At 37.4% G+C, this 10,506-nt stretch overlaps 1 protein-coding gene across 1 annotated transcript in view; it reads right to left on the bottom strand.

Annotated features, from left to right (window-relative positions):
- LOC109090031 (vascular endothelial growth factor C-like) overlaps positions 1-8,674 on the bottom strand; it is a 33,727-nt gene extending 25,053 nt beyond the window's left edge. The window contains exon 1 of the mRNA XM_042758635.1: positions 8,061-8,674. Within this exon, the coding sequence (XP_042614569.1) occupies positions 8,061-8,177 (117 nt within the window). The 5' untranslated portion in view covers positions 8,178-8,674. The remainder of the gene's footprint in view (positions 1-8,060) is intronic.
- Positions 8,675-10,506: the final 1,832 nt, after the last annotated feature.

The raw sequence follows: 10,506 nt of genomic DNA on the forward strand, positions 1-10,506 counted from the left end.
GACTCCCTTCTGTTTATTCAGGAAACTCAAATACCACAAAAAGAGTATGAACAAGACTATTGTATGTGGCCTATTCCATGCCTTTGTTTACAGTGATTCCTGAGATAACACGCTGGTCTGTTTCCTACCAGAAACAATGGAGACCAAGAAAATGATGTGTGGTGTTCAGCATACAGACACATTCACACGTGAGTCAGCCCCAAACTTCGGGTTTGGTAATTGTAAAAACTCAAATACAATGCCCTATTTTTATGTTTCAGTGGCAACTAAAAAAAGAGACTGATGGGAGAATGATGCAAATGGGAACCATGACCCAGAAATGCATTCATTGTTTCACTATTGCAGTCTAATTCATAATATTATGGATAGCTTAATTCTAGTATTACAAAAGAAACATCCATTTATTATTATTATTATTAATTAATTAATTAATTAATAAGAAGAAGAATTATTATTTACTAAATTATTAAATTATCAATTATTACATTTATTATGTAATTATTATTATTATTATTATTATGTTATCCACATTTGCCGGCCAGTCTAAACATTAAAAATCATGTTAATCACAATTAATTTCATATAAAGTTTAAACGCAGATTGCATCCAACAGCTTGCAGCTATTTTAATACAGAAAAAAAAGTATTGACAAGTTACAATGAGAATGGCCACAATAAGGGAGTGCATTTGGTTCTGTAGGACAGTGATTCATGGGGAAGTGATGACTTGTTGTATGCATCTATCATCAAGTCATCATCAGTGGTCAGACATGAGACACATTGCGTTAACCAATAAAAAATCCTTCACCTCTAATGCTAGAAAGTCTCATTGAATGAATCACAATAGAAAGCAGCTGGGTTTAACCCTTAACACAGGATGCCATGTCCACTGTAACAAAAACAAGACTTGATGCCATGCACACAAGGCATCCCAATAATGTCGGTGACCCCATCATGACTGTCATTATTTTAAAGTTCAAATGTGAGTCAACAGTGTGTTGGGAATTATAAAATTTGCATCATTAGACAGAAGGATCATTTCAGACACCCCAAAGCAGCACGTAATCTCTTGACAGCCTAGTGTTTCCTAAAGCAAACCACAAAACTGTCACAATGACAAAAACAACTAGATCCTTTTTTGGCAATGAGGTTAGCGTTTATCCTCTTAGCTGATACCAGCATCCGGAGCTATTTTGGATGAGGTTTCTGGAAGGCACCCTCACTGAATAAATTATTTTATTCTGAGTCAAAATGCTTCATATTTAGGCCAGGTTTATACAGTTTCATTTCCATTACAGTCACCCCATACTCCTACACTAAAACCTAATCAAAATGTCAGTCTTCACAATTTCACTTTTTTATGAGTTCACATTTTCATATACTCTTTAGGTAAAGACATAGCTTGCTGCCAATTATGTAATCAGATGTGTCACAGCCACAAAACTGACAATTTCATTTCATGATTTCTGATTTCTTACACAGATTAATTCATTTCATACCTAACCAGTCAGTAATAAAATAAAACACGCCTTTTTCATGATACAAGGCAAAGTCAAAGACATTATAGTACTAATTTCTACTTTCAACACTACTTGGAAAACTACTTTAAAAAAAAAAAAAAAGGAGCTGAGGAGCATCACAGACATCACCACAGAGCATCACAGCTGCTCAGTGAACTCAGGTGGAACATGGCCCCTATGGTGGACACTACAGCAGTGCTACATATGCACAAGAACACATGTTGCATCTGTTCCAGACATACCTTTCATCATTAGTATTGGACTCCAGAGAGCAGGCTTGCGAACGGCCCTCTCTGCTCGCTGAACTTGAAGGATGTCGTTGAAGTCTGCTGAGGGCATGTCTGGGGCTACATTTGCCGACACTCAGAAGGAGAGGAAGAGGATCTGAGATATCATTAACCCTCTAATGATCTCTTAGAAACCCTAGAACTGACTGTGAGCTTTGAGTCTTTGACCTAGGGGAGAACCAGTTCCTTGGAGAATAAGTCTGGCCACAAGTCTGATGAGTAACTGAGACCCTCAACGACATCCAAGCTTCCCATATTTCAGACAAACAATCCTTATCTGTCCTGTTTTCCTGGAGCAATTGAGATGCTCCCCAAGGTAGAGAACTCCACTGTAAGCGCATGAATGCTATATTATAACCTCTCATATGATTTTAAACTAACCTCTAGACCTCTGCTTGCGCTCTTGAGATCAGACCATCCACATGGAAATTGTTTTTCCAGTCTTAAGCCTAGTATCTGCTACATCCATTAAAAAATGACCTAGCAGCACTGGATACAACACAGAGCAGCGAATATTATAAAGGACTCTATCGATGTCTGAATCAATACATTCAAAAACAATGTTTTCTAAGTACAATTTTCAATATAAACAGCTAATAAGCTCCAGTGGAATTACACTGCACTGTTTACACTTTGTTTTGCGCTATTGCTAATTATGCCAACACTAGAACAGAAAAAAAAGAGTTGTTTTTGATTGAAATGATATCAGTTTTCACATTCATTTGACTATGAAGCCAAAATGGAAAGTCATTTCAGAGGCAGAGCAAGCCATTACATTTTGATAAAAGATTATGAAGGCACACAATTTGTTTTTGGAAAATTTTGAACAACATGCACTGATGGATCAAGAACAATAAGACCAGGAATGTGCATTAGGAAAGTAAACAGCGTCAGTTTTGATTTCATGTTGATCTTAAGAAATAATCAAGAAATTGGTCTGAGTCGCATAAGAACCTCTCTTTCTTTTTTAGAAAGAGTTGCTTTCTTGGTCTGATCCGTTACACGTGTAGAGGCAGGCATGTGTCAGGATGCAATTACTGTGCACTTCTGACACGTACTTGGTTAAGGTTTCTTTGGTGCAATAAAGTTATTAGCCTGGAGGGTTGCCCACTACTCAATAAGACCACAGGGATATTAGGTCTAAAGTTCTGTAACCCAATTCTTAAGCTCTCCAAAACATAATAGAGCTCTACACGAAATCCCAGTGAAACTCCCTGTAGGAAAAAAAAAAAAAAAAAAAAAAAAACCCCTACACAGTGATGGAAGGGGGATGTGGATTGCACATCTCTTACGAAGTATTAAAGGAGCGAACTGGAAAAATCCAGATAATTTACTTACCCCCATGTCATCCAAGATGTTCATGTCTTTTTGTCTCCAGTCACAAAGAAATTAAGGTTTCTGAGGAAAACCATCCAGGATTTTTCTCCATTAAATTTACTTAAATGGTGGCCAATGAGTTGAAGGTCCAAATTGCAGTTTCAGTGCAGCTTCAAAGGTGAAAACTTAATTTGATTTTCTCCTCCAACTTCAAAATCGTCCAACATTGTTGGTTTACCTTTTTTTTTTCTTTTGTAAATGGTGTTTGACTTTCTTTGACCATTCGCTTTGTAACAACTAGGTTGGTACTGCTGCCTGTCACAAGTGACCTTTCCAACTTGACTACGTAATTTGTGAAGTTGAGCTAGTCCAAGACAAGCATTGGTTAAAATTATATACAATTTTTATTTTTTAAGAAAATGACCAATTATTTTGCTAGACAAGACCCTTTATTCCTCAGGCTGGGATCGTGTAGAGCCCTTTGAAGCTGCATCGAAACTGCAGTTTAGACCTTCAGCCCGTTGGCCACCACTGAAGTCCATCATACGTAGAAAAATCCTGGAATGTTTTCCTCAAAAACCTTAATCTCTTTGCGACTGAACAAAGAAAGACACAAACATCTTGGAAGACATGGGGGTGAGTAAACTATCAGGAATTTTTTTATTCTGGAAGTGAGCTAATCTTTTAAGAAAGCTTTGTTTAAACACATATACTCTGTCATCATTTACTCAACATCATTTTGTTCCAAACCTGTATGAATTTGTTTCCTGTGTGGAAAGCAAAAGCAATTAATTAGCTGAAATTCCAAGCTACTCTTTTCCTTGCTACTGGTTTCTGCTCTTAACACACTTGCACTGAATGGAAAAGAGTAGCTTAGGCATTCAGCTAAAATATTATTTTTGTGTTCCACATACATGTTCGGAATGACATAAGGGTAAGTGATGACATTTTCTTTACAAGCCACTAATCCTTAAATATTAGGACCTTTTGGTACCTGGGAAGACAATCTATTTAAGAGTGACTTGCAAAACAATGGCAAATAATAAGGACTAAATTTGTTCATGTAGTACTGTAAACTAATGCACTACTCTCTTGACTGCATTTACAGAAGTGATAATGCATGTGCATTTATTATGTTGACATATTTGCCTCAGAACAGACTTTCTAATGCCAGTTCTATAATATGTCACCATAATGATACTGTACATTTCTTAAGATGATGATTCTGGCCTCAGCCTACATGTGGACTACCTATTTCAGCTCTGTCTCACTCTGACTGAACGGGTCAGTACACAAAACCTATTTTATCCTTTAGAGCAGTGACCCCAAGGGTTTAGAAAGATTTCCACTTCCTTTGAAATTTTCTAATTCTGTGTTAATCTGTAAGACTTTGCTTCACTGAATGTCTTGATTCTCATTAAGACTTGTACAAATGATTACATATCCACTTGCAATGATATTTCTTGCTTCTTTGGTATTTCAAAGAGTGTCAATGGCTGTCAATTTTTTTTGTCCAAATGTCCCATCTAAATTTTATTTATAAATAAATCTGTCATTTGGTCTTAAGGAAAGTTTCTGCATGATTGCCCAATGAACATTCAAACAAGCCATTCCATTAAAGGGAGAGAAAGCTTGGTGAGGTTTTTTATTTCATCTGCATGAGGGGTGTCCAATCTTGCTCCTGAAGGGCCAATGTCCTGCAGAGTTTAGCTTCAAAACACTTGCCTGGACATTTCTAGTCTAAAGACTTTGATTAGCTGGTTCATGTGTGATTAATAAGGGCTGGAGCTAAACTCTGCAGGACAGTGGCCCTCCAGGAACAGGTCTGGACACCCCTGACCTACATTATCTAATGTCTGTACCTTAAAAATGAGTCATTGAAATGGTGGCCAATTTTTATAATATTAATGATAATGCTATGATATCCTGTATAATGAGTAAAAAGAAACACATTTCTGATTTAATGGAGTACTTAAGTATAGTGCTCTAGGGGTACTTGACAAAAAAAAAGTTGGGAAATACTACTTTACAGTTTACCAACAAGGGCCTAGCCTCCATACTTTAACAGTTTACGCACCAAAAGTGACCCACACAATAATTTGAGTGATACGTTTCTCAGACAAAGTCAGGTAAAGAAGGTTTACTCAATTTTATTGACCTGGAATATTCTGCTCTATCACAGATTCCAGTGCTTCTCCTTGCAGTGGAAACTGCAAAAGCAGTCTCGAATCTGCAAAAAGTGTCAAACGCAAAAAATTGTAGTCCCCCAGCTGCTTCAGGCACACTGCTGGGCCACAGTCAGAGCTGAATTCCTCTGCTGAAGGGACTGTCTCGGGCACACTGGCCAAGCAAAGTTCACATGTCAGGTTTCAGGAACAGTTTGTGGTGCTGTTTAAGGGATGAAAAGTCTAACTAATAATGAAACAAACTAACGCAAATAATACATACAATTGACACTTAACTGACTTTGAAAAAAAAAAACTATATTAACCCTTTTCTACCCATGTAAAGTAACTGTTGCCAGTGCAGCCTCATCTAAAGAGAACTGAACTAAACATCACTTTAAATCACCCACTCCAAAAACACTTGCGCATTACTAATGTACAGCATTGCACAATGAACATAGTTTTTTCAAAGTAACAGCCCCATTTGCAGTAGTTGCCTAATTCAAAGAATGGTTGAACTTCTGACCTCCCTGAGGACCTGAAGTCTTCTTGTTTATGTCATCACGACGTCTGACTATCCCTCCCTCCAAGTGAAAGCTCCTCTAAAGTTGTGAAAGTGTTGAAAGGTGGTTTTGCAAAAATCGGAAGTTAAAGGATGAGTGGATCTGGCAGGTGGATCGGCTATTAGAGTGGAAAAGATAAGAGAGGCAGATGTGGGTGATCTGTTCCACCTGTGCTAACTTTCCAACCTGGGAAGTACACATGACCACAAGCTCACACAGCAGAAGACATCCCTGGGGAATCCCTTAGTTATCACCAAAGGGGAGAAATAAATAAGCATTGTTTGGAAGAGTGAAAAGCTCTTTTCCTTCTAGCTGGAGGTGCTTTATCTTGGGTGGCTTATTCTCAGGCATTCATCACTAACCATAAGACACTCATACAGGCTGAAATATAATGCTTACTTAAACCAGAGTGTCTCAAGAGACTTGCAACATAGCAGCTAATTATATAAAATAGGCATTTGCAAAGCAGTCAACATCCCTGTTAAAAATAATGAAGTATTTGTAAAGCCACATGGCAAAACCGAACATCAGTCTCAATTAATGAGGTCAAGACTGCAGCGGAGCCATTAAGACTACAAATCAGTAGTCCCAGCACCTCATGCGTACTCCCAAAGAGCCCACATTTCCCAGGTGACCCCTTCAGAAAGATAGTCTTACTTGACAATACCTTTCTCTACATGCACAACCCTCATGATTTACATTTAGAAATCACAATTACTCATGATTTAGAGGACAGCTTTGCCAAACAGATGAGAGATGGCCACGATGGAAAAGTCTAAGGGAGAGAAATAAGGTCAGTATATTAGCTGAGCGCTGACTGATGCCCAATGAATTATTAAGTCACCCATCCTATACATTCATATAGTGTACAGCCACATATGTGCAATTACGGAACAATTATTCAATTCCAAGGCATAAGCGCAAGACAAATATTCCCCAAGCGGACCAAAAATAAACCATTAGAAATTCAGCAGCCTTTTTATGTTGTTGCTGTCGCACTTACGATTGACTTCCCTTACTCTCGGTGAATTCCAACTAAATGAATCTTAATAAACATTGAATTTTACAGCGACCCAAAGGAGCTCGAGAGAGAGAGAGAACAGTGAAAACAAAGCAAGTCTAATTTTAGGCAGTCATGATTAGTATACGGCCCATGTCGCACATTACCGATGGGAATCATTTCAAGATCTTGTCAAGATGTCCACGTAGCTGTGTGTAGCATATGGTATCATTTATACACTACACATAGTAAAATTCCAAAGAGTCTACTGCTGCTGTATATAAAAAGATAGAATGTTGTGTCAAAGTAATCATGTATAATGGCTGTGTGGGCCAAATGCAGTACGGAGAAGAACTAGCAGACATCTCCTCTCCTGTGTGCAGACAGGTTACTTCTGAGCTCCTGAGGTAAGAAGAGATATTAAAATTGATTGCACCAATTAAGTATATTGATCATGATGTACATGATCAAATTAAAATGTTTAAAATCATAGCTCTTACTGCCTTCTTCCTTTCTCAGTGGGAAGGCAGAAGAAACAGAGAGAAAGAGACTACTTCTGAGGCTGCTGACCCAATGACACCTGTTTCCACTTTTTATGGCATTGTAACATGCTCTCAGATGATTCTTTTTATAAATTGTGAAGTCTCCCTTTTACTTCAAAATGTGAAGAATTTCCTATCCTTTCTCCCAAATTGATGTCCATGTGATAAAATGGTGAATATTCCAAAGGTACATAGTGTTTTCAACAACCATGTTGAATTTGAACACAAAGACAAAAAAGAGGACACACATAGAATGAAGAGTAAGGTCAAAGGTAAGCACCATTGGATTGTGGATTGAATGTAACATCATACCCTAAATGGTTAAAATAAAGGCTTTAAAAGATCTGTCCATGCTTAAGAGTTTGAAATACCTTTTTGTATTATACAAATTCCATACATATGTTTCTGCACAGGTAGCTTCATAAAATTAATCAGGATATAAATCTTGGCAAAGTAGCCTACTGCAACACCAGTGCCAGTGATGTTGACTGCTATGTTGTCTCAATGCTCCAAGCAGAACTACTAAGTTTTAAAATAACTTTAGAAATATGTATTATGAGTTTCCCTCATGCTAACTTGAGGGCAATAAATCATTTCCAATAAACGATGCATTAAACCAATTTCTCTACTTTTAATATGACATGGAAATGAGCTTATGGGTGCTTACCATGGCATCCCCTTGATCTTGGTCATAATCATAATCATAGTAGTCGTGGCTTGACTCCAAAGCAAGGTTTGCATAGAACAATGCAAGACAGAATACAGAAATTCCAAACAAGTGCATTTTAGAAAAAAAATAAAAAAATAAAAAATAAAAATAAAATAAAAATCTCTGAAATCTGAGCAGAGTCTGTTGAAAGTTCCTCTTTTTTCAGCTTTCAGCAGCAGGTTTCTAGAAAACTCTGTCCTTAAACTAAAATAACACCCGTGTATACATCCAACATTTTAAGAAGGCACTTCGATACTGGTCCATGGAATGCACTGTGAGCTCGTCCCTTCACATGCGGCTGTGAACATCCACTCCGTGCTGAAAGATCAGTGTGGAAGTGCGCGAAGCGCGCAATGGCATGTTTTATGCAATTTCACGCTGTTACTTTGGATCCTTCTCCTCCCCCTCTCCGTTTTTTTCCCAGCCTGCCTCTCCGGTCGCTGTTAGACACATTCCGAGACATCAAGAGAGGAATATGAGTCATGGCACGCGCGCTTTCTCAGGTGTCGACTACAGCACGTTAAACTCATTGCGTAGACGCACGAGCTCGCTGAATGAAACTCTACCGTTGCAGTTGAGTGTGTGTGTGTGTGTGTGTGTGTGTAAAGTGAAAGGTCAGGGAAGGAAGTTTACCCAAAATGAAAATCGTGTCATCGTTTACTTACCTCATGTTTTTTGGAGAATATGCAGGGTTATTTTTTTTTTTTTCTTTTCTTTTCTTTTTTTTTTTGTCATACAATGGAACGTGGACAGTCAAGCTTCAAAAACTGACGCAAGAGCAACATATAAAAGTAGCTCATGTGACTAATTATTATATTAAGAACTGTAAACCTAAATTCCCGTTTAAAAGAATACACAGATTTAGTAGCCCACAACCTGTTGACAATTAAGTGTTTTACTGCACACTCAATTTAAACTTTTAAAAATATAATATAAATTTAAATAAAACCAATAAATAAAAAATGAAGAAAGGAATTAATACATAGGCCATGGGCTAATTTATGGTTATTTGGGCATCTCCGATTGGGTTAAATGGGATGACTGTCAAAGTGAAACAATTTACCTGAGTTCACCCTATGTGAAGTGAGCTGCTTTGGGGAGGTTTTAATTCTGTTCGAGGGTTCTTCTCCACAGGGGGTTTTAGTCCTCAAGTTCAGTGAGTGCTCTTCTAATGCTGTGGAATGCAAGTCCCACTAGAGTTATTGTGTTCCATTCACTGCTGTCAAATGGTTGCATTTAATTTTGTGATCTTCTCAAATACTACTTTAAGTAGCAGGCTTAACATGCACTGTCACACGCATTCAGTGTTAACACTAAAGGTCTAGTTTGAATGGGCTCAGAGCTGAGGGTTTGTGAATGATAACCTAATTAGCCATGACACTATTGAATAATTCAGTGTGAAAATACCTGACAATGCACATTTGATTGCTGGGGTTATTTTCCAGGGGAACGAAGAGAAAATGTTGCTTTTGTTTGCTATTACTGTAAATAATATATTATTATACCAAATTAATGGTGGAAATGCCCAAACAACTGCACATGGAGAAGGCATAATTTCAAATCATTGTAAATTACCAACAAAAGTGTGTCAGTCATATACTTAGCAGTGACCAGTTCCATTGCCTACTTATTTTACTTCTCTTTGCTCGTCTTATTCTGCTTCCCTGAATGCTTTCATTGCTCTAGTACTAAAAGGACAAAGTTCAGACTGGTTTTATAAGGATTAGCAGGGGTCACCTTTGCTTTGACGTTACTAAACATATTACTTAATTGGAGAAGTTTTAACATCATCAGCCAGGCACCTGGAGCTGCTTTAAAAGTTCAACCACAACTGATATTATCTTATTTAGAAAGCATTTGATTTCCTCAGTAGGACTTTTGTCATACTTAGGGTTAGTTTCAGAAGCTGACTGTAACTTTCATGCTTTTGTTCTACAAAAAGCATGCGTTTACATCTTTTTACATTTTCCCTCTTTCGGCCCACACATACCAAAAATCTGTGTCCTTATTTAAACTCTCTGTGCTTTGTCCTCCAGAGCTCTTTTCAAATGAAAGCAGCTTTATGTAGGATTTGTTTAATGCCTTTATTATAAGAAATCACTGATTTTTACCGGTTAAAAACTGATGGATTTTATCTGAAAATATGTGTCTTTTTTCTATTTTTTTAATTTTTGCAGCACATTAAAGATGATTAAAAGAAAGACAGAAATTTAGGGAATGTCAATTTACGGTTACTCATTGTAATTTACACATTCTTTTTCCACTTCCAAAAATGGTATGCTACCGTAAAATTACATGTAATGTCCAATACAGTTTTTAACCGTATATAGTAGGGGAACTTACCTTTAACCATTTAACAGGTTTTTACTGTAGCATTTTTTATGGTGTTTTGCCGTTAAATTCA

The sequence above is a fragment of the Cyprinus carpio genome, chromosome A1 (assembly GCF_018340385.1).
Source record: "Cyprinus carpio isolate SPL01 chromosome A1, ASM1834038v1, whole genome shotgun sequence".
In the NCBI taxonomy this organism is placed as follows: domain Eukaryota; kingdom Metazoa; phylum Chordata; class Actinopteri; order Cypriniformes; family Cyprinidae; genus Cyprinus; species Cyprinus carpio.